Below are 25839 nucleotides of genomic sequence, written 5' to 3'. Positions count from 1 at the left end.
GCATATATGACTGTTAATGAGTTTAGGGTAAGACAAAGGAATGCACTCACCACTTGTACAAAAGTGCATGAGCTCATGAATTGCAGCTAGACGCTTAGTGCTGTTCCATGGTGGGGGCAGTGGGAACCGAAGGAATTCCCACAGTGGCAACTTGGATTGCATCTTCTGCTCAATTTGAACTGGGTCAAAATTCTTTTGGTCCTGATGAAAAAGAACAACATGACAGAAGATATTAAGGTAAGCTGTCAAATGCCTTATGCATATGGAGAAGGCTAAACATGATACCCTCCCTCTCATTATTTGGGAACAGGGGAAATCAATGGTAACTGGGGAAGACAAACTGTTGGTATATTGCTGAAAGTCAAAAAAGCTAGTTCCCACTTTGGCAGAAGTTCCTGGTGCACTGGAATAACCGGTTCTTCATTCACAGAGACAAACTGCCAAGGCCTCATCTATATTCATCTCTCCTTTCTGAGATTCTTTTCTGGTCTCTACTAGTTTTTAGGATACTTAAAGCTGCTTAAAGCAAGTAACTATGAGGTTTTAAAGCAACTTTGGTCGTAGTCACAATTCCTTTAATGGCTAATTGAACTCTATAATAAGGCACATTTTCTATGCTGATATGATTCCTCCCTTATGCATCTCCATTTTCTCTGAGATCCCACTTCTCAAGCAGGTATCCATTCTGAGCAGTACTTTTAAGCAGCTTGGTTAAGCTGATCTTATTAAGATTTCTTCAAATGAATAATTACAAATGCACATTCTTGTATCAGTTGCCCCTAGAGTAACCTCATCACTGTTACCTTTAGAATGTACTTTTTGTGGGCCAGTACATCATGATAGTTCAACAGGACAGGGCCTTTGGGCACTGCTTTGCTTTCATTTTTTTCTTCAGGTAAGAATATCTCATGGAGATTCTAGATAAATTGAAATAATAGCACTTTAAAGAGGGAATCTTTGAAAAACTATGAAAGCCCTGGTGTATCTCACACGCCCTGACCTTTTTCTCCTGCTCTGAGAGACAGAGTGAGGGCAGGATGGACATGATGTGAGCTGCAATTCTGTGGTCTAAGCCATCCGCTCTGGGGCGTGGCTCCACCAGGCTCGGGGGTACAAAATCTTCTTCAGTTGCCACAACCTGTTGAGAGAAATTGGGAAGATCTGGCTTAACTGTCAGCTCTTTATTGGTACTCACATATTCCCACTGCTCTTAGTGAGAACAAGCCAGTTTCTAGTGTCTGCCAGTCAAGTACCAGTGGTTATACAAAATGTCACAAAAGTATCAGTGATTACCATAACAAAAGGGAAATGTTTGCTATCCATGCATTTAGGTATATATAATCTTAATGCACGATCCATCCTATAGTTTGATCTTTCTGCTTACTCAAAAAAGAAACAAACTCACTGCTGTCGAGTCGGATCCGACTCATAACTTGAAACTCCTTGGGTTTCCGAGGCAGTATCACTATGGAAGTAGATTGCCTCATCTTCTTTCGGAGGAGTGGCTGGTGGGTTTGAACTGCCAGCCTCCTGGTTAGCAGTCAAATGTCTTAGGCACTATGCTACCAGAATTCCTTTCTTTATGTTCCTTACTATGTCCCATTTAATAATTACAATAACCAATCTCAGTTGGATTCTCATAGCAAGTTTTTAAACATTTACCTTTTTATTTTGAAAAAGCTGACACATACAATTTTTTTTTTTTTTAATTGTGTTTGGGTGCAAATTTACAGAACAGAATTTGTTTTACATTCAACAGTTTGTGCACATTTGATTTCATGCTCCAATTACCATCTCTAACCCTAGCCCACTCTCCTCCCATCCTTTCCCTGTGACCCCACCCCTCCCTGAGCCCTTCTTAACTATGCACTCCTGTCTGTCCAGCTTTCCCTCCATGTAAATGCTGCCCCATGGCCGAGTGCTTCAAGGGATGTATCTCTGTAGAGTAGGTGGGTGCATCGCCCTGAGCTGGGTGTTCTGCATATAAGTCTTTCTACTGTTGGGCTGAGGGCCAATCCTGGGAGTGAGTCTTATCCCAGGCCCAAAGGGTATCCTAGGACCATAGTCTTGGGGGTCCCACCAGACTTCATCTGACCAGTAATTCTGGTCATTATTGTGTTTTTAAATTTTGTTCCACATTTTCCTCTCAGTTTATCCAGGATCTCCAGTTTTGATTCTTTCCTGAATGATTGGCATTGGTAGCCAGGCGACATCTAGTTTTTCTGGTCTCGAGGTCCATCATATCCTTGGACTAATTGTTTCCAATGCCCTTGATTTTTTGCCCTCTTCTTCACTTCAGATGAGAGTAGAGCATTAGCTGCATCTTAGACAGCTGCTCAAAAGGTTCTCAGACCCCAGTCGCTACTCACCAAAGTATGTTGTGGAACAAGATTTTTACGTACTATGTTGTGCCAATTGAGCCTGGTGTCCCCTAGTAGTATGGTCCTGAGTCAGCAGGCCCAGAGGTTCTCTCCTTTCCAAGGTGTTTGGTTGTCTCTGGACAATCCCTCCAGAGTTGGAGGGATTGCTCCAACTCTGTCTTATGTTGTTTCTGTAATGATTGTGGTTATTTTGAATCACTATTATCTATGCAAGATTATCTTCAGCTAAATCTATCATTGGTCTAGGTTACATTCCTGTTCACTGACCCCCATTGGATGTTCTCAGTTGTCTATGCATTTATCTGTAGCCTGGTGTTTGGTGTTAGTGGTAATGCAGTATTGTGCATATACTAGTATTTGCCTCTGTTGTCTATATCTTAGGTGCACATTTCAGTGTCCTCCCTTTCCCAAGAAAATTTGAACAACAGTACAATGAATACCTGTACATCCTCCAACTAACTCATTGCTGTTGAATCAATGCTGACTCACAGTGACCCTCTAGGACAGAATAGAACTGTCTCGTGGAGTTCCAAGGCTATAATCTTTACAGAAGCAGACTGCCACATTTCTCTCCCACAGGATAGCAGCTGAGCAGCAGTTGTGTCTGAACCACTGACCTTTTGGTTAGCAGTGAAGTACTTCACCGCTGCACCACCAGGGCTCCTTACCCTTCAGCTAGATTTATTAATTCTCAGCATTTTCCCACACTTGCTTTGCATTCTCTCTCTCTATTATTATTATTACTGATTAACCATTTGAGAATAAGTTGCAGATATCATCACCCTTCATCCTTAAATAATTCATCATGTATCTCCTAAGAATAAAAACACACTTTACATGAAAATACAAAGATCAATATCAGGAAATTAAATATTGATTTTTTAAAAAAACCTATTATCTAGTAGGGAGCTCTGGTAGCATAGTGCCTAAGGCACTTGACTGCTAACCAGGAGGCTGGCATTCAAACCCACCAGCCACTCCTTGGAAGGAAGGTTGGGCAATCTACTTCCGTAGTGATACTGCCTCGGAAACCCAAGGAGAGGTCTCTCTGAGTCGGGTGTGACTCAAGGCACATAACAACAATGATTATCTAGTATATAGTCTGTATTCAAATCTGTCAATGTTGTTGTTGTTGTTATGTGCCGTCGAGTCGGCCCCGACTCATAGCGACCCCTCCTTGGGTTTCCGAAGCAGTGTCACTATGGAAGTAGGATTGCCCAACCTTCCTTCCGAGGAGTGGCTGGTGGGTTTGAACCGCCAGCCTTCTGGTTAGCAGTCAAGTGCTTTAGCCACTATGCTACCAGAGCTCCCTGTCAATAGTACCAGTGAAATTCTTTATAAAAGTTTTCCCAATCTAGATTCCATTCTAGAATCATGCATTGCATTCAGTTGTCATGTTTCTTTAGTCTCTTTTAATTTGGAATAGTTCTTTAGTCTTCTTCATCTTTTATGACTAAATTTTAGAATATCCCTCAGTTTGGGTTTATCTGATCGATTATATGCAGTTTATGCATTGTCAGAACAAATCGGATGTAAGTCCTTCTCAGATTCTATTATCTCTATAACCTTAGTATACATCAGCATGTAGCCAAAGAAATACTCAACAGGAAATTTACAGCCATGCATACATTTATTAGAAAGCAAGAAAAAAAAAAAAAAAAAAAAGACTGAAAATTAATGAAGCTTTTCATTCAAAATCTGGAAATTAAAATGCAAAATAAGCCCAAAGAAAGTAGTAAGAAGGAAATAATAAAGATAAATAAATTTAATGAAATAAAAAATTGATCAGTAAAACAAAATACTGATTCTTTGTAAAATAAGTAAATAAAATAGATACCTTTAACAACCACAATCAAGAAAGGAGAAGGTACAAATAAATAAATCTGTCAGATGAAAAGGAACATAAGTGGATAGAGAAGAAATTTAAAAATTCATATATGTGAATAGTATAAAGAACTTTATGCCATATTGATCACCTAAATAAAATGGACATTTATAAGAAAAATACTTGCGACTAAAACTGCCCTCAAAATTATATAAAATCAATTAAGCCTTTATGTACAAAAGAAACTTTGAAGGTAGTTAAAAACCTAATCAAGGAGTCCCTGAGTGGCACAAATGGTTAAGCACTCAACTACTAGCTGAAAGATTGGCAGTTCGAACTCACTTCAAGTCACCTCAGAAGTCAGGCCTGGTGATCCACTTCTGAAAGGTCACAGCCTTGAAAAACCCTATAGAACAGTTCTGCTGTGCACACATGGGGTCGCCATGAGGCAGAATCGACTTAATGACAACCAACAACAACAACGACAAAAGACGTAATCACTAGCCCACCTTCCTGGCCAGACTCTCCTTTCTCCTCCTTCTAAAACAGCACCAGTCCCAGATACTCAGAATGATATGTTCTACCAAACCTTCCGAGAATGTTCTATAAACTCTTAGAGAATAGCAAAGGAAACAAGGATTGAGGCTGAAAATCAAAGTAAATTTAGTTATAACTTATAGTTATAAGTGCAATATCTTAATCCTTGTAAAGAAGAATGCATTCAGGTATTATGTAATTTTTAATTAATTAATTAATTAATTTAAAAAGCAAAGCTAAGAGAGGTTGCCCATCTGCATAAAAGCCTCAGTATACCCACCTGCTCTAGCATACAGTGCACTATCAGGGGCACAGAAATGAATTCCTCTGGAATTGGATTCAGCAAATCATTGTAATATCTCATGTCTACTTCAGTTGTCATGATGAGAGTCACTGCAAATATAGATAATACCATTATCCAATTAACATGTGTTCTCCATTTCTTCCATCAAAATTTCATTCACAAATTCAAACTATAACCATGCAGTAATACATGGAGAAAGTGTACGTCTGAACACAGTATTGAGGCACTCATCAAGCCTTAAAGCACTAGCTCATCGTGCTGATCCTTCCGCAACAGGTTTCATACATGCCTGGTGGTGGAGCTTGCAGTTCTTCGTATTGTGCTTTCTTCTTCCCAACTGTTGGAACAACAGACGGTGGTGCCTAGAAGGATAATTTAAAAGAAACAGCTGAGATACCCAGCTGAAAGATGCATTCAAATGCTGGTAGGAAAACATATTCAGTAGAATTCTGAGATTGTATAATTACGTTCACACCACTAGATCATTTGTCAATATTAGGATCAAAGGAAAGGGGCTTTGTCTGAAGAAGAAAAAAAAAAATAGAGATGGACATGTTTCACTTTTCCTTAACAAAGCTCACTGAGAGATTGCAGGGAAGGTGATGGGGTGATGGGGCACTGAGAGTCAGACCATTTTTCTTCCTTGGCAACTCAGAACCCTGTGGCTCTCTTTCACCAATGGTTCCCTATTGTCTTCAGGATAAAACTAAAACGCTTTAGCTCAGCACCAAAGGACATTCACCATCTGGCCCCTGCCTCTGCAGTGTTAGGTCATGCTGCTCTCCATTTTGCACATATGACTTAGGTACACTGAATGACTCCATGGTCCCGGCATGGGTCAGGATACTTCTTCCTTTTCACCTCCATATCTTCGTTTATCTTTGTTCCTTTCCTGAGACAACTATTCTGACCCATGCCCCACCCCCAGGCTTTCCATTAGGAATCTCACACTCAGCCATCTAACATCACTTTCCTTGGTAAGATCTTCCTGACTTTTCTTTCTCCACCTCCCAGATTATGTTAGGTACCATTTTTATTTCTACTTTATTTTTTTTAATTGCTTCTATCCTGGTCTGAGTTGATAGCTCTCAAAGCCCTCATCATGTTATACTGAATAACTACTGTTGACTTGTTGACTGCTCCCTTTACACATTAAACTCAGTGGGGACAGGGACTGAGTCTTGTTCATTATTGTATTGCTGACACCTTGCCCAGTGCTAACACACCAGTTTTAGCCAGTTGCTATCAAGTCAACTCTGACTCAAGACAACCCCATGTGTGTCAGAGTAGAACTGTGCTCCATTGGGTTTTCAATGGCCTTTCTTACAAGCTGCCTCTAGGTGGAATCAAACCTCCAACCTTTTCATTAGCTGTGGAGTGCATTAACCATTTGCATTACCCAGGGACTTCATGTTTTCACACCCATTACCCATTGCCATCGAGCTGATTCTGACACATAGTGACTTTATAAGACAGAGTAGCACTGCCCCATAGGGTTTACTACTCACTGCCATCAAGTCAGATCTGACTCATAGCAACCCCTCTTTGGGTTTCTGAGGCAGTATCACTATGGAAAGAGATTGTCCAACCTTCCTTCTGAGGAGTGGCTGGTGGGTTTGCACTGCCAGCTTTCTGGTTAGCAGTCAAATGTCTTAGGCACTATGCCACCAGAGCTCCTCCCCATAGGGTTTACAAGTCTATAAATCAATACAAAAGCAGATTGTCACATCTTTCTCCCACAGAGCAGCTGCAGGATTTGAACTGCTAACCTTTCAGTTAGCAGTTGAGCACTTAATCACTGTTCCACAGGGCTCCTTTGCTATCACACAGTATATGGTACATAAATATTGGCCAAATAAATAAATACATAGTGCTGTTGTGATTAATTTATCAATATCCCCCCTTGTTCCAGATGTTGTTCATTTAACCTGAGCTGAAAAGTAGGTTCCATCATCACTTTTGGGGGTGGCAGGTAATTGAGGCACCTCATTAAGTCCCCAGCACACAGTCACCCACCTTTCATGCTGTTTTTGGGACCTATTCCACTTTCACACATTCACAAATCAAATGCCACCAAGCAGTATGACCTTACTACTACTATTTATGCAATTTTTCCTTCAGACATTTTATAAATGTGAAAATTCATTTGTTCAGTTAATCATTTAGCCACCACACACATTCAAACTTGTGCCTACCTCAGAAGTAAGTAAGGCTTCTAAGATAGTTTTCTCATGAACCGCTTGTGGGATGTTAATAAGCTGCATACTTTCCAAATAGTGCTGGTGCTGCCTTTTCCAATCCAGAGTGTCATACATCAAACAGGCAATATTTTCAAAAATAAAGGTACCTAATTTCATCTACAAGTGAGAGGAGATAGACAATTAGCTATTAGTTTCATATTACTGGAATCTGATACATAGTATGTCTCTCTTAGCAGCTAAATGCCAACTTTTTATAAGCCAGGTTTTTCCTCCTGCAGAGCCACTGGGTAGGGTTGAATCACCAACCTTTTGGTTAGAAGTAGAGAACTTAACCATTGCACCACCAGGGCTTGTTTGCCTAATATTAAAAGAGCACAAATAAGCTCTCGTAGCATAGTGCCTAAGGCACTTGACTGCTAACCAGAAGGGTGGTGGTTCAAACCCACCAGCTACTCCTCAGAAGGAAGGTTGGGGAATCTATTTCCATAGTGACATTGCCTCGGAATCCCAAGGAGGGGTTGCTATGAGTCAGGTCCGACTCGATGGCACATAACAACAACAACAACAAGTGAAAAAACATCTTATTCATTAGTGTCAGCATTATGACCTATACTTTTGGTATCTCAATTCCTAAAATTATATGCTTTGTTGTTAGATAGGTAATTTCAGTATCTCCAGTAAAAGACAAGCTATGGATGGTTTCTTGTTTGGCTATCCAACAAGCACAATGGAAGCCATCTGCTAAATTCTGTGCATCCACCCAAGTATGCTGCAGTATATAAATGCACAATCAACATTTCTTCCTTTTCCTCCCTTCTTCCCTCTTCCCTTTAACCTGTGTTACTTTTAGGGAAAAACGTTAAAACATCCTGATGGAGTATCCACAAATTTTATGAACTTGCAAGCAAGTTATATGTTGCATTTCACTTTTACCTGGACATTTGTTTCCAGAAGCAGGAAAGTGCTGTCTGCTTAGAAGCAAGGAAGGATTAAATAGCTTATCCTACGTCTGAGTTATAGGCAAGACATTGTGAGATAGTTTCTTGTGGAGCCAGTGAATCACAATCTGGCAGGAGTCCAGAAATCCACAGCTCTACCCATCATCATAGCCCAGCTGTCAGTGGGCTTCTTGTGCCCACTCTAACACTGAGTATTCTTCAATTACCGTGCAACTTCACAGTCTTTACCCCAATTCTGGCATATGAACAATTTTTGTTTGCTTGCTTGTATTTATGTGATGGTAAAGCTTCTGCCAAATGATCTCTTAGTTTAATCTAGTTAATTCACTTCTAAACCAAACAGCAAATCACCTGCTAAAAGCCAGCAAATTATTTCAGCAACCAAGGCCTTAACTTGAGATGTTGCAGATGTCTTACAGGAGCAGTTAGCACTTCTTGATAGGCATTTATTTGATGTAAAGCTTTCGTTACCTTGGTTCAACAGAAGTACAGTCTGCTTGTTTGTAGCCAAAGTTCCTAATGCTTTTCTCTGACTGCTTGGCTGGCTCTACCTTGGATATGAGGCCATTATCAACTTACAGATATAGCTGAATATGCGACAGGTTTAAAAGTTCACTCCAGTCGATGTTGACAGAGGGCAAGGAGTTCCTTACTTTTACAATATGCATTTAGTCTACTTCTACTAGTAGATTTATTACCTTTATTTTTATTTAGTGATCCTAAGTTTAAACTGAATTTTCATCTTAAATATGAAATGTAATGGCCTTTTCTTCTGGAATACAACTCTACAACTGACCTATTTTCAAGGCTTTCCTTCCCCATTGTCTTCTATGCCAGGTCATTCACACAACCCTCAGCTTGTAGACATATTCCTGGGCTAGTCTGGCCTGAAGACGGCCCTGGCATGAAGATGTTAAGTAAATACTTGTTATTTGACTCATAGGAGATGTGACCAGCTGGGCAGCACAACACTAAATGGCTCCTTAGAGAACCGAATGTTCTCATTGCTGACAGTTACCTTCAGGAACTAACTAGACACTCTCTATGTTAATCTTCTAGTCCTGAAGACAGGAATATTCCACTTGAATGAGATTATTTCAGCTAAGCTGATCATCTATTTTCATATATTTGCCGAGTATAGATTTTCTGCAATTTAATTGCCATCTAACCGTTCCAATTTATATTTTTGAAAATATTATTTACTTTTTTTAATAGAACCACTATTATTTTCTCTAAAAAGGAAATGATTAAAATCTGCTAATAAACAGAAAATTGTGGACTCTGGACTAGGAAGCAGGATTGTAGAAATGGTACTGGGTCTTTTGGAGTTGCAGTTGTGTGGTATTCATGAACATGTCCTGATGAAGCAATGGAATGTACTCTACCTTGGGTTCAACACATTTCAGCTTTTGTCAGCCTCTGCCTGGATACTGGATGAGACATACAGAAGGACTAGAGCACAAGCAAAAGGAACTTCCTTTGAGACTATCTAAGAAGACTTCTTTTGTTATCACTTACGAATTATGCTTCAGACATTACATGTCTAGGATCCCCTAGACTCTAGGGGAAACAAAAATGTACACAATTCTTGACAGGGTATGCAGCAAGGCCCTGGCCCAAACAAGACAAGAAGTGTTTCTCTGAAACACATGTTTGTGGATGTAGGCTTTGCTTAGGCATGGATTTTATGTTGGGAGAAAAGCTGGAGGAAGAAAAGTTAGTAGTTGGATTTGAGGCCGGATTTCAAAATCCCCAAGAATAGTCTTCCCTCAAACATATCTCACTTTCGTTCAGTGTATTTCAGAATTCCAGTAAAATAGGATAGAATATCTTTGGGAAAGGGGAAGGGCTGACTCAATTTAATATGAAGCCGTAAAGGACAGAGAGCAGGAAATCTTTCTTTGAAATAAGGTTTAGGAAGCAGGAGAGTGAAAGACAAAGTAAGAAGGCTGAAAATATTTAGAAGGAAGGGTGTGAAGAGGCAAAGCAAAGGGATTCTGGGAAATGGATTATGCCCAGAACTAGTTCTGCTTCATTTTCCACATGTAGAACTAGGCTGATATTTATCTTGCTAAATATCAGACTTAACTGTTCTGCTTCTACATAGTGACATTTAATGCCTATGGTGCAAGTCTTAATAACTCAAACCAATGTATCCATTAATCCTCTTTGCCATTTATTCAAATCCTGTCCATCCTCCAAGGTTCACATTTAGGCCTCCCTTCTCAATGTTTTTCCTTATTTCATCAAGCCCACATCCAGCTCAATGGAATAGAATCATGGCCTCTCAAAGTGAAAAGTGGCCATGCTCCAGCCCATGGCTATGTGCACCCTAATCTTTGGCTCAGAAATTGGTCCAGTCTCTGATCTCACTTTGGTCTTGGGCCATCTACTTTTTTAAAATTTTAGGTCACACCCACAGTCACTGTGTAACAAACTTCTCCACCTCCAGCCCACTTTGCCTGGCTCCCTTCAGGGCACTCACTTGATTTAGTACCTCTCCTTGACTCTGCTTTCAGTTTGGCTCCCCTGATGCTGAAATACATGCCCTGTGGGGGATTCCACACTCCCAGTCCTCTGTTCTTTTGGGACAGGTTGTCAATCAGAAAGACACCTGAGAGGATTTCTATACCAGAAGGATGCCTGAGTATCTTCCACAACAATTGTGGTAAGTTGTCACTTGACTTTCTATTTTTAAACAGTCCATATATCCGACAGTCACTATTTTTCAAATGTTTCCCATTTCTTTCTCTGAATTAATATGAAAGTTAGAGATTGTTTCATATAACTGAGCACTTAGTTGTATGTCACCTGGGCTGTTGCTTGTCTGTTTCATGATTTTAGTCTTGCCTCTCTGCAAGCTCCTTAATAGCAGGGGTCAGTAAATGCTCCCAGGAAATGCTTGTTGATCAATAGGCTAAAGTCAAGTCATCTTATCAGGATACATCTTGTTGGCCAAATATATATTTAAAAAGATGATTCTGGCAATAAAAGCTAAGGGTGTAGAAAAACATAGTGCCTAAGGCATTTGACTGCTAACCAGATGGCTGGAGGTTCAGACTTACCAGCCACTCCTTGGAAGGAAGATGGGCAATCTACTGCCATAGTGATAGTGCCTCGGAAACCCAAGGAGGGGTCATTATGAGTCAGATTCAACTCATCAGCAGTTCAGTTTGGTTTTGTTTGGAGATACATATATATATATATATATGTATATATGTATGTATGTGTGTGTGTGTGTGTGTACAAAAAACCTACTCAGTGCCGTGGAGTCAGAGCCAATTCATAGTGACCCCTCCTTGGGTTTCTGAGGTGGTATCACTCCGGAAGTAGATTTCCCAAACACCACTTCCTTCTGAGGAGTGACTGGTGGGTTTGAACCACCCACCTTCTGGTTAGCAGTCATATATATATATATACATGATATATATATGTATGTACGTACGTATGTATAAACAAACTCACTGCCATTGAGTTGATTCTGACTCATAGTGACCCCCATTGAGTTTCTGAGACTGTATATCTTTATGGAAGTAGATTGCCTCATCTTCCTTCTGTGGAGCAGCCAGTGGGTTTGAACTGCTAATCTTCTGGTTAGCAGTCAAATGCCTTAGGCACTGTGCCACCAGAGCTCCTTATATATAAATACAGACATGTATAATTTATGATTTGCATCATTAATATATTATATATTAATATCCTAACCACTATACTAGAACACTGTTTAGGTATGAGACAAAGCCATGTGTCATTAATAAAAGAATTACCATCCTGCATCTTCATTTATCTTATATTAATAATTAATAAATAATTAATAATTTTATTAATAGTTTCACATGTACATTTCAGTGACATTTATTTCATTTTTAAGTTGTACAACCATTCACACCCTCCTTTTCCAAATTACAACTCTACCATTAACATAAATTCAGTGATCCTTAAAAACAAAACAAAACCAAACACACTGCCGTTGAGTCAATTCGACTCATAGCAACCTCTCCTTGGGTTTTTGAGGCAGGATCTCTATGGAAGTAGATCACCCAGTCTTCCTTCCAAGGAGTGGCTGGTGGGTTTGAACTGCCAGCCTTCTGGTTAGCAGACAAATGCCTTAGGTACTACACCACCTGAGCTCCCCACTGACCCTTAAGCTCCTATATTATCTTTTGAGTTGCTGCTATCAATTTGGTTCCATATCGTTCTTTAAAAGAGCACACTGCTCAAGGTTCATCTTTGTTTTATTCTTTGTCACTAAGTCATACCCTAACAACTAAAGGATCAGGCTACACCCATCACTAGGCATTCAGTGCTATCATTATTCTGAAGGTAAAATAGCCTAGCTTAAAGATAAAAAGCCTAGCACTTGTCCATAGTTAAAAATACAACCAAATGCATTGCTATTAAGTTGATTCTGACTCACAGTGACCCTACAGGATAGAGTAGAAATGCTCCATAGGGTTTTCAAGGCGTAATCTTTTTGGAAGCAGACTGCCACTGCCACATCTTTCCTCCACAAAGTGGCTGGTGGTTTTACAATGCTGACCTTTTAGTTAGCAGCCGAGCACTTAACCATTGCAACACTACAGCTCCTTTAGCTATAGTTAGCACTCAATAACTATCTGTAGATGAATGAATGTGGTAAGTAGAACCAGCATATTCCTTGGTGGAACCCCCCCCACACACACTTTCACTAAGTGGTGTACTAACCATCATCTCGCTGTCTGCCCAGTCTGAAGGAAAGTCCCTTGCTTTGAGCATGTATTCAAGGCGAGCAACATCAAAAAGATTTGTTTCAGGTTTCTCATTATTCAGGATTGGATCCAAGTACTTCCAGAAGATTTCAAGTTCTTTTATGGCATTCGCTTTCTTCAATTTTTCAGCTTCTATATCTAGTAATAGTAACACATTTATACTATAAAATGAGAGTGTGAATTTCTTTCCACTTTAAGTAGACATGATGAGTCACATGCATTACAAGATTCTGTATAATACCCAGAAATGCAAATAAAAGGATGAGGTGTATTTTTGAGAAGTTTATGAACTGGACTATACAATTATGAAATCAGAGGATTTTACTTCTAAAATGGTTATTAAATACAAGTTTACTTCATCCTTTCATTTTATAGTTGAGGCCCAGAAAAATTATGACAAGGTCACACTATTTGGGACCTAAACATGTTCAATATCCCCATCACTCTTAGATTGCATCTATATAGGATAATAGATCAGTTTTGTTATCATAACACTTTTTGACGATCTTAGAGTCTATTTTCTGCATAAGTGGGTAGAAGTGCAGTAGACCCAGTTCTCCTGCTCAAATGCCTCAAAACATACTAACTCAATCATTTATGTTTCAGTTAACTTTTGATAACATTAAAATTACTACAGGCTTCTCTAGGCATTTGTGCTATGACTATAAAATTATGTCAGCGTTCTATAAAATTACACATGAAAATGTGTCTGAAATATTTATGGTCATTACATCTATATTTGAATAGTAGGTCCTGCAACAAGATCTCATTGTTCTTATGTAAAGTCTATTTTTTTGTTTTACATATTAAATATTTTTATACACAGGCTATCTTATGTTTGAAGCTTATATAGCATTTTCTCACTGGCTTCAATAATAAATTATTTAATGTTAACATTATCAATTTATATCAGATATTTTATAAATTATTTAATGTTATATTAAATAATTTATTATTGAAGCCAGTGAGAAAATGCCTAGAGAAGCCTGTAGTTTTTTTAATGTACATTTGACTGCTAACCAGAAGGTTGGAGGTTCAAACCCACCAGCCCTCTGTGGAAGGAAGACTGTATAATCTACTTTTATAAAGATTTACCACCTCAGAAACACAAAGAGGGTCACTATAAGTCAGAATTGACTTGATGGCAGTGAGTTTGCTTGTTTTTGGTTCTGAGGTAGTTGGGAATAGGTTGGGTTTGAACCCCAAACCTTTTACATAATAGCTGCCCCTAGGCTGAGAGTCTTTTTTGGTAAAATGGAAATAATAAAACATACTTTCTAGTGTTGTGAAAATTACACAACACAATGTACTTAAAGCCCTTAGCATTGAGCCTAGTTTCATGGTATGTGTCCAATAAATGACATTAAATTATTACAGGGATAGCAGTTTCTAATTTTGAATAGCAATTTAAAAAATGCAGTGCTATAGAAATTGAGATGGGGCTGTGTAATGACATAATTAATAAACAACAATAAAAATGACAGCATATAGCAGAAAGAGCCTAGAGTTCTAGTTCAAACAGGCTTGCATTGAATTCCAGTTCTACAACCTAAAGTACACAGTAGCATTTTCTTCCCTTCTCACAGAGGTAGTCTAGCACAATTCCATTAGAGGAAGACCCCGAGGCACAACAAGGCTGACTGATAGCATGGTCAGAACTTAGTCCCATGATGTTCTAGTTTAAGACCAGGAAGATAAAGTCTTCTCTCTGATTTATCACAGTTAAGCTGGCATCAGAGGAAGGCAAGAATCCAAGGCCTGATCTCTACTGGGCCATGTGGCGAGTGTGGCTTCTGGAAGAACAAATTAACTACAGTTGATCCATCCAGCCTATGCTCTAGGCAAACATTATGGATCAAATGTTCCTGAGAAAAGTAGTTGGATAACCAAGTCTTCTGACCCCCAGTCTGTGTTCTCTGTGGCTACATTGGGGTATTAAACACAAGAGTATGATTTTATTTTGCAAAATTTATAACAGTTGGCTAGTACAAGCAGAATAAATAGCAAATCAAAGTCTTGAAAGGATTTAATAATGTATGCATTGTATGACTGTATTTTAGACAGAAAATAGTATTTGTAGTTTAAGGACAGTGGGTACTATTGAAGGATTCAGCTTTAGAACAGTAAGTTATGTAGCAGACTGCATACCTTCTGGTTGAAGAAAAGCTTCCTGCTGTTGGCTAACTGCTGCCAGGTGTGTCTGCAGAGGTTCATAATTCTCTGAAGATATTTTAATCACGCTGCTTATGGGAATGCCAAGCTCAGTCATAATCGCTAAGAGTTGAGGATTGTTGAAGCCCACCACTATAATGTAATGCTGGGCACCATCATCTGGCTCATCGTCTGTTCAAAATACCAAAAAGAAGAGCAGCCATCATTTAAAAGAACAGGTTGCACTCAGCTGGTTCCATGGCTGTATACGTTACACATGCATTTATAATACCTCTAGCCAAAACCCATCTAGTTGGCTGGAATGCAGTCATGTTGACTGCTTTTCATTATTGCCCTTCCACTAAGAGGCTGTGGCCATTGCACAAAATATTAAATCACTTTTACAAGTGAAACATAGGCATAATAGGAGGGCAAAAATATGTTCTTGGGTCTTTGTCAGAGTTTAGGCTACACTTTTTTTTTTTGGTTCTAATCTTTTTAAAGCAACATCTGGCTTTACTCCTGAATTACAAGTACCTGCAGATTTGTGGTATTTTATAAGTAGAGGTGTTTACAGCAGAGGGAAATATTGAAAATAGACGTGTTCCCTACAGAAGGATTGTACGTATTTATGTCAATAGGTTCGGGTGCTGAATACAGATTATGTAACAACTAAGTCTTTATTGCATTAAATTTTAAAATTTATATTATGCCTTCCTAAAATTTTTATTCCCTATTTTGTCTGGTTTTCCTGCTTTATTGATTGATTGATTCATTTGGGTCTGGGTCTGGGTATACTGTTTAATTAATATTAAAACATGAGTTTAACTTAAAGTGTGATATTCTAGGGGTTGAGGTTACTTGTACTTATACTTCAACACTGATAGTACATGAAAACATTATATTTCACAATATTCTTTTAAGATCACCTCAAAAACAGTGCATCAGAGGCACAAAGTTTGAGTGATTTGTTTTCTATCACTAAAGAAATCAGTGCTGATATGACCCATGGAATCCATAATACCATTTCTCCTAAGTCCAGTGGGATTCAATTGGTAAAAGATTCAATTGATAAAGGGTGTGAAAGTCTCCCATCTCAATTAAATCCATGCTGATAACAACAGGTAACTCCATTGGTTCAAGGGCAATGAATTACTTACAGCTGCTTAGGTTGAATCAATAATGTCAAGAGAAAATTTTGTAGTTGCTCTATCTAGGACAAACTGATGGTGAGACAAGTTGGGGTCAGGAAGCTGTGTGTTCTGCATGAGTTACAATGAGTTGGTCTGATTTTATTACACTGCATCTGTATTTCTCTCATGACAAGAATCACTTTGCATAATAATTATGCATAAATTTCCTTTATATCTCCAACAAGATACTAAGTTTCTTGGAGTCACAATTTCACCCTTCATTTGCAGTATGTGAATGTGCCTAGCAAGACACATGTTAAATAAATATACGTTGAAAGCATAAATGAATTGGAAATAGAAATATTTTTCTATTAAGGTGTCATGGGTAGGAAGAGATTTATGGTTTTATATAGAGTGAGAAGGCTGGAAAAGATTAAGCATAGTTATTGGAATGCTTTCTTAAGTGACTTCATAGGGTATAAAGCAAGAAGTGAAAGGTAACCAACACGAGAAGCATCTTACTGACCAATGTAACGTTTGGTGTCATCTTCTTCTCCCCTTCGTTTTAACTGGGTGGACTTTTTCACTGTTGTGCTTGCCTCAGGTTGATCCTTTCCCTTTCCTCCTCCTCCTCCTTTGGCAGCCTTGGCATTTGGGGGCTTCTTCTCTTTGGGAGATTTTCCTTTCCCTTTATCCTTTTCTAATTTAAATTTGTCTTCTACCACCTGGAAAGAGATTTTTTTTTTTTTTTTTTTTCTTTTCCCCTCCAAATCACATAGCAAGCCAGCAATAGCTTTTCTATTGTCAGGTGAATTAATTCTTTCTGTATTTCACTCAATTGGTTTGTTTATTCTTTTTTTTTTCTTTTTACTTTCCAGGTCAGGATAGTAGAGATCCCAATTTGAGTATAAGTTATGATACAAGCACCTTGGCACGTGAAGACTGGAGGGGTGGGTACTAGGAGGTTGTTTACATAAGAAGCCTCCTGGAAGACAATTCATCCTAACGGAGAGTCAAGTGTGGCCTAATAAACCACTTCAGTTATTTGGTGGAGGTGAAAGGGGGAGAGAGGATGATTCTAAGTACACTGTAGTGTCAGGAATTCAAATTTGTCTTTTGGCCTAACCCTGGGGAGCTTTTGCCTGAATCTTAGAGATAGATGGTGTTGTTCATTAAAAGCGAAACAAAATAAAGACTGAAAATAAAAGGAAAACAGAAAAAGCAGTTTTCTCTAAAATTTCTATGGTAAATTTTTCATCGTTAAGTAATGCACAGATTGTTTTTAAAGGTTAAAAATTATTTTGGAAGCTCGGCACTGTTTTTTGTTATAATGGTACTTACATATGTACATATCTTACCAATGGTTGCTAAACAATATATTCAAAAATGAGATAGGCAGAAAACATAAGGTGGCAACAAGAACTCTCTACATACTGCCCTGGATTGACATGCTTAGATTAATGCATACCATGTAAAGACCTAATCTTCAACCATATTTTCCTTTTCAAACAATTGCCAAAACCTTTGTGCGATATTTTATAATGGGATTAGCCTTTTAATTAATGTGTTTATAAATACAAATAGGTTGTGTTCATTGAAATAATGCACTTGTACTTGATCATAAAGTGGCCATCCAGAAGATCCAGAATATGCTTACATTATTATATTTTCCATACTCAATAAAACTGAAAGCACAATTAAACAAATTATGGTAGCAACATTTTGGATTCTGATATCTACTTATTTCCCTGAGGTCCAATCTAAGTTTGAAAAACTCTGCTCTAAGGAGGAGAGTAGAAGATGTATTGTTTTGGCACCCGGCTAGCAGAGTCTAACATGTTTCTGGATGTTGAATATTCTGGAGAACTCAGTTCTACCTTGGCACCCAGAGGTAGCATCACTGGTGCCTATGCATTCTCCACCTGTACCTAGCCCTACTGTCCAGTGGTGGTGAACCTATACTGCCCCCAGCACCTGTTCCTCAGCAGCAGAGGGATGCACAGGTAGAGGTTAGAGGTGTCACTCAGTCTTGGAGTAGAGGCAGGCACAGAACCAAAAGAGGACCTCATCAGTTCCAGAAAACAAAGAGCAGTTCAATGTAGATGGATAATGTTGTTGTTGTTGTTTGCCATTGAGTCGGCCCCGACTCATAGCAACCCCTCCTTGGGTTTCCGAGGCAGTATCACTACGGAAGTAGGATTGCCCAACCTTCCTTCCGAGGAGTGGCTGGTGGGTTTGAACCGCCAGCCTTCTGGTTAGCAGTCAAGTGCCTTAGTCACTATGCTACCAGAGCTCCTAGATGGATAATAGGCAAGTGGTAAAATTAACACCTAGCAACGCTTGGGGCAAAGATAAAAAGCTTATGTCCCTAGGCTGGAAGTGGAGTTCAGGGCACCAGATCTGTGCCTGAGAGCAAAAGAGGGATGGAAGGGGAAGGAGGGCATTGTCAAAATCCAGCTTGCCAAACTTCCATAATGTCTCTATTAGCCCAGCCCCAATTACACAAATGGATAATCTCAACCATAAAATATCAGAGAGAACAAAAGTTCTGAAAACATGTGTGATACCTGTGGTCATTGACTCACTCATTCAGTCAATGGCAATTTCTCTGAGCTTCAATTGTGCTAGGTTTCCTCAGGAAAGGAGGGGGAATATCAGCAGAGGCCGGAGATGTCACTCCCATTTTTAGGGTGGAGGCAGAGAGGACAGTGCAAGATAAGGTGTGGTACTATGAAAGGGCCCAAACATTAGTCTCTGTACAAGGTATAAGTGCACAATGCAGGGCTGGGGGCCCCTTGAGCTCATAGCCTACTAGGCAAGAAAGATAAAAACCACATAAACACAAAGATGAAATTATAACTAAAATTTTTAATGAACGTGACGAAGGATAAATTACAATTTAACAATAGAAACACATTGATGGCACACAACAACAGCACCAACAGCAGCAGCAAAATGAGAATCAGTGGTTGGGAGCAGATAAAAAAAGGAGAGACCTTCATGATGCTGAAGAAGGATTTAACTTTTTTGACTCTGAGGCACAGTCATTAACTGAGGATAGTTAGGTAAGAGGTTTTGTTGTTGTTGTTATGTGCTGTTGAGTTGGAGGTTTAAATAACGTAACGTAGAGTCATTTCAGAGAATGGGGGAGCATGCAAACTACAGAAATATGGAAGGATTCTGCCAGTGTTGACAGCTTATTGGAAATTCTGAGATTGTGAATTTCAAAATAAAACAAGTCCATTTAGTGAATTTCTAGGTATGTTTAGGTATGCTTTAGGCATGCTTAGGTATGCTTCTGTATGCTAGGTACAGACATGAAAATAGGGAACAGTCAATGCAATCTCGATCCAGATTCCACCAACATTCTTTAAGGACATGGGAAAACCAATCACTCATCTTATATGGAAAGGAAAGAGCCCTTGGATAAGCAAAGCACTACTGAAGAAAAGGAGCAAAGTAGAAGGTCTCACATTCCTCAATCTCAAAACCTACCATACAGCTAAAGTAGTCAAAATAGCCTGGTATTGGTACAATGACAGACACATAGACCAGTGGAACAGAATTGAGGACCCAGAAATAAATTCATCCACCTATGGTCAGCTGATGTTTGACAAAGGGCCAAAATCCACTCAATGGGGAAGAGATAGTCTCTTTAACAAACAGTGCTAGCAAAACTGGATATCCATTTGCAGAAAAATGACACAAGATTTGTACCTCACATCACACACAAAAAATAACTCCAGATGGATCAAAGAGTTAAATGTAAAACATAAAACCATAAAGTTCACCAAAGAAAAAACAGGGTCAAACTTAGAGGCCCTAATATATGACATTAATGGACTATCAAACATAAATAAAAATGCACAAACATCAGAAGATAAACTAGGTGATTGCAAGTTTCTAAAAATTAAATTCCCTTTTTCTTTGTAGAAGTAGCTTTATTGTTTTCAGACAAACTATACATGTTAAATATAAAAATTCTAAATAACACCAATCCATAAGAGTAAAAAGTAAAACTAACTTTTATCTCACTGTCCACTGTTAACATTTTTGTTAAATTTTACTTTTCTTTAAGAAACTTGTGTATATACAAGTTTCATTTTCCATAAATTAATTGGTTCATACTATACATATAGTATTTGTACTCAACTGTATGTTGTGGCCACCTTTTTTATGTCAATAAATGTAGATATACCTCATGATTTTTAATTATTATAATGTGTTATATGTGTGTACAATAATTTACTTATATAGAAAGTAGGTTATTTCCAATTTTTTGCTATTATAAAAGTGCTGTAATGAACATAATTATATGTGTCTTTTAATTTTTTTTTTCTAAGTTTGTACTGTGACTTGGCTGAAAGTTTATAGAGCAAATTCATTTTCTGTACAGCAGTTCATACACATTTTGTCTCATGACATTGACTGCAATTTCCTACACTGTAACAGCTCTCTTCCCACTTCTCCCCCATTAAATTCTTATGTGCATCAAGAGACTTCTCCAAAAGAGCAAAAAGAGAACCTACAGATTGGGGAAAATATTCAGCAATGTCATATCAGACAAGGGACTAATCTCTAAAATATATAGAAAACTCCAGCACCTCAACATCAAAAAGACAAACAATCCAATTAAAAAATGGGCACAAGACATGAAAAGACACTTTACTAAAGAAAATATTCAGGCAGCTAACAAACACATGAGGAAAGGTTTACAACCATTAGCCATTACCAAAAAAAAAAAAAAAAAAAACTCATTGCCACATGGAATCGGATAAGACTCATAGCAACTCCTTGGGTTTCCGAGGCGGTATCACTATGGAAGTAGATTGCCCAATCTTCCTTCTGAGGAGTGGCTCGTGGGTTTGAACCATTAGCCTTCCTGTTAGCAGTCAAATGCCTTAGGCACTATGCCACCAGAGCCATTTAGAGAGTTGCAAATTATAAAAACAATGTGATATCATCTCACTCCAGCACTAATAGCAAAATTCAACAAGATAGAAAATAACAAATTCTGGGGAGGCTGTGGAGATATTGGGACTCTTATACACTGCTGCTGAGGTTGTAAAATGATACAACCAATGTGGAAAAGAGTATGGTGATTCCTTGAAAACCTGGAAATAGAAATATTGTTTGATCCAGCAATCCCATTACTTGGTATATATCCTAAAGAAGTGAGAGCCAGGACATGAATAAATATATGCACATTCATGTTCATCACAGAATTCTGTTATTGCAATAGCAAAGAGATGGAAACAACCTAAATGCCCATCAGTGGAAGAATGGATAACCAAGCTATGGTACATACACATAATGGAATATTATGTAACACTAAAGAATAATGTAGAACCCACAAAACACCTTGTAACATGGATGAATTTAGAGAACATTATGCTGAATGAAATAATTCAGTCACAGAGTACAAACACTGTATTAGTCCACTTTCATAAAAAGTCAAGGGAAGGTTTACATATAGAAGGAAACTTTCTTTGTTGGTTGCTAGGGATGGGAGGTGGGAGCTCTGGTAGTGTAGTGCCTAAGGCACTTGACTGCTAACCAGAAGGCTGGTGGTTCAAACCCACCAGCCACTCCTTGGAAGGACGGTTGGGCAATCTACTTCTGTAGTGATACTGCCTTGGCAACCCAAGGATCGCTATGAGTCAGATCTCACTCGACAGCACATAACAACAACAACAGGAAAGGGACAATTGCTAGATAGGAGATAAGTATACTTAGATGAAGGAAAAGGCAATGTATCAAAACCAAGTGACCAACACAATACCAGTAAGGAAAACGAAGACTCAGACACTCACGATAATGTATTATCAGTGATAACAAACATTAACCTCCAGGTGGATACATAGGTAGACAGGCTGAATAATTAGGTATGACAAAAGGGAATATACTCATGGACATATATAAGTTTGGCAGATGATATTTCTACATACATAATTGTAGGTGCTATTAAAATGTCCATATATATAATAGAGCTGACAAGGGGCAAAATTATGATAACTTCTTAGCCAAAGCCGACTACCCTGAGGGAGTGAGTTGTTGGGTCTATGGGCTTGAGACTATGGTCACAGGGGACATTAAGCTCAATTGGCATAACATACTACACAAAACATTTATCTACATCCTACTTTGGTAAGCAGCAACTGGGGTGTTGAAAGGTTGCAAGTGGCCATCTGAGATGCAACAGTCCCTCTCTCCTCAACCAGAGCAAAGAAGAATGAAGAAAACCAAAGACACAAGGAAACAATTAGTCCAAGGGACTAGTGCACCATGTGAACCTCAGCCTACATGACCATGAGACCAGAACTAGATGGTACCTGGCTACCACTGTCAATCACTCAGAAAGGGATCAGTATAGGAGATCCAGGATAGAGTGAGAGAAGAATGTGGAACAAAAATCAAAATTATAAAAAAAGACCATGCTTTCTGGTCTGGTAGAGACTGGTGAAACCCCTAAGACTATGGCCCTTAATGAAACTTCAGGGCTGGAATTGAACTCACTCCCAGGGCTTCCAGCCAAACCACAGACCCGCATATAAGGTAAACATTTATACTAGGTAGGTATACTCCTTAGAACAATCAACCATGGGAGATAAGAAGGGCAGTTTTTGCACAGGGAGATATATCAGAGGGCAAGAATGCATAGAAAAGAAGGACACAAGAAAAAGGCAACCACAGGGAGGAAAAAAAAAAATAGTGGAACAGTGAGTTCATATTAGGAGGGGTTTAGTTAAACTATCACGTTGGAACAAGAGAAAAACAAGGGAGTTGAGAGTTTTCAAATGACTAGAATGATATCAACTATGGAACAAACAGCAGGAGGGGACAGTGGATAAAAACTAGTGGGATCCATAGACAGGAGATTATGATGAGGTTGAAAACATTTTGTGGGGGAATATTGGATCAAAAATAAGAGATAAGGATAAGAAATTGCCAAGATTAGAGAAGGAAGTATTTTCTCAAGGTTTTAGAGCTGATGGGCACTTTGGTGATGACAAGTTTCAGGGTGTGGCCATGGAAGTAAGTGTTTGAGGTGGAGTGGAGGAATTGACCATTAGAGAACTGAGGCCAGTAACAAGATGATAGGACAGCAGTGACAAACAGAAAAAGGAGTCAAGGAGGTGGAAATGGCAGCATTCATTCATAGTCGTCTGTTGTTGTTGTTTGCTATGTGTTGCCAAGTTGGACCCAACTCATAGCGACCCCTCCTTGGGTTTCTGAGGCAGTATCACTATGGAAGTAGATTGCCCAACCTTCCTTCCGAGGAGTGGCTGGTGGGTTTGAACTGCCAGCCTTCTGGTTAGCAGTCAAGTGCCTTAGGCTTACGCTACCAGAGCTCCTTCATAATTGTCTAGAGCAGAGGATATCTTGATGGACTGATAGGAGGGTCTGGGTAACCTGGAAGGTAAATTTCTGTGGTCAGATGACTGCATCAGGATATCAGAGCAGCAAACCATTGAACTAACATCCCTGGTTTATATACAGCTTAGGAGCTCTGGTGGTACATTGGTTGAAGCTAACCAAATAAGTTGCCAGGCACCAGCTGCTCCATGGGAGAAAGACAAGACAGTCTGCTTCTGTCAAGATTTACAGCCTTGCACACCCTATGGGGCAATTCTACTTTGTCCTACAGGGCCACTGTGAGTCGGAATTGATTGTAGTGGGATATACAGCTTATCTATAAGGAGAAAACATTCAGTTAGGGCTAATGTGTCAATCACGTAAAATTGAGTTCAGTACTGAATTAGCAAATGGCTGTCATTGCCCTCCTCCTCATCATCAATATCATTTTTTTTTCTCTTTTATATTTAAAAAATTTGGTACATTGCCCTTTCCTTCACCCAAATCAGCACTTATCTCTATGTACCTAGCAGTGTTCCCTCCCCTCCCATCCCCGTTAACCAACAAAGAAAGTTTCCTTCCATATATAAACCTTTCCTAGACTTTTTACAACAGTGAAACTGAGAATTAGTGAGGGCAAGTAACAGTTAAATTCCAGAGCTAGTAAGTGGCAAAGTCAGGCCAGTCTGGCTCTGTCACCCACACTCTTTTTAAATGGATCCATAGAGCACAGTCAGTGCCCTGAGTCCAATCAGCTTGGAAGCCCTGGCAAGACTCATACAGGTCAGGCTAACAGCCATGCCTTGGATCATGGCAAATTCACTAAAGTGAAACACCCTATACAGTTCCTTGGTGGACAGCTAGTCTTGCCACAGAGAAATTCCAACTTTGCCTCAAAATCCACGAGTAACTTCCACAACCTTCCATGTTAAATAAAATCTAAGGATAATCCTTTGAACTGAAAAGAAGCTATTCTAACTTAAGTTATTCAGCAAGAATAAAAACTTATTCATTTTTACATTCATCCATTTATTCCATCCAGTCATTCTACAAATATTTGCTGAAATTAAAAAAAAAAAAAAAAAAAAAAATTCCTCTTGGTTTAAGACCGTAAGGGAGCCAACTACCCTACAGGCTTACTTAGGCAGGATATGAAAGTCTGTACAACCACATAATTCTCATCCCTTTGGAGCCTTTTTGCAAAGGTTAAAGTTCTATAAGTGCTCCCCTCACCCTTTCTCCCATGAGGCTTCTTGGGATCCTAGAAAGAACAGAGTTGTCCACAACGAAAATTTCAAAGTAAGTAGCAAATTCTAGTTGCAGGGATTAGCTCTGCACTATGATAGATGCTTTCTAGACATTGTCTTTTTTAATTTGGTCTCACAAAATAGGCTTCAATATGGTGAATTTTATTCCTATGGCTCAGTGATTAAAGCACTTGTTTACTAATTGAGAGGTCAGTGTTTCGAACCCACCACCCACTCCGTGAAAGTCTATGTAGTACTACACTTCTGTAAAGATTACAGTCTTGGAAATCCTATGGGTCAGTTCTACTCTGTTCCACACTGACACTATGAGTCTGAATTGACTTGATGGCAATGGGTTTCATTTTACACATTAAGACACTCAGCTTGCTCTAAGACACACAGCAGATGTAGACTCAGGGTTTCAGCATACTGGTTTGACTTCAAACCTTAAACTCATTTTATTTCTATGGTTCGCCTGCTACTCTCAGTCTTTGACCGTCTTCCAAGTTCTTTCCCAGGCCTGTTTTTCCTCCTGTTACCTTGTCTTTCCAGGAGCCAAATCATACTTGCTGGTCACTCTCTTATTTCTCCATAGTGCTCCATCTCCCTCAGCCCCTCTTCCTGCACAGTGCCTTCTTCACAAATAAATCCTCTCTTTATTCTTGTCCTTGCATTTCCTTAGGGAGGCCAAACTTACAACACTGGAGAAAAACATCTTTTAAACTAATTTCTATTCACACTGAAATAAATGGTCAATATCTACCACTCCCACCTTCACAAAAATGATTTTAAAGAGGACCCTTACAAATCCTGACTTACTTTTTGAAATAACTTTTTGTGATCATAAAGAACCATAATTATTGTTGAATACACACACACACACATATATTGTTGTTGTTGTTATGTGCCGTCGAGTCAGACCTGACTCATAGCGACCCCTCCTTGGGTTTCCGAGGCAGTATCACTACAGAAGTAGATTGCCCCATCTTCCTTCTGA

General features: G+C 39.0%; 1 protein-coding gene across 1 annotated transcript in view; it reads right to left on the bottom strand.

Moving 5' to 3' along the window:
* Positions 1-25839, bottom strand: part of SPAG17 (sperm associated antigen 17) — a 413793-nt gene that overhangs the window by 263283 nt on the left and 124671 nt on the right. Inside the window, exons 5-13 of the mRNA XM_007950259.1 lie at positions 16766-16964; positions 15104-15298; positions 12912-13093; positions 7243-7404; positions 5337-5409; positions 5024-5136; positions 1001-1138; positions 804-917; positions 51-201 (exon numbers count right to left, since the gene is read on the bottom strand). Of these exons, the coding sequence (XP_007948450.1) occupies positions 51-201; positions 804-917; positions 1001-1138; positions 5024-5136; positions 5337-5409; positions 7243-7404; positions 12912-13093; positions 15104-15298; positions 16766-16964 (1327 nt within the window). The remainder of the gene's footprint in view (positions 1-50; positions 202-803; positions 918-1000; positions 1139-5023; positions 5137-5336; positions 5410-7242; positions 7405-12911; positions 13094-15103; positions 15299-16765; positions 16965-25839) is intronic.

Source organism: Orycteropus afer, unplaced genomic scaffold, assembly GCF_000298275.1.
Source record: "Orycteropus afer afer isolate SDZICR_OR568_19922 unplaced genomic scaffold, OryAfe1.0 scaffold00010, whole genome shotgun sequence".
In the NCBI taxonomy this organism is placed as follows: domain Eukaryota; kingdom Metazoa; phylum Chordata; class Mammalia; order Tubulidentata; family Orycteropodidae; genus Orycteropus; species Orycteropus afer.
Note: the sequence above shows the minus strand (reverse complement) of the source record. Positions and strands in the feature narration are given on the sequence as shown.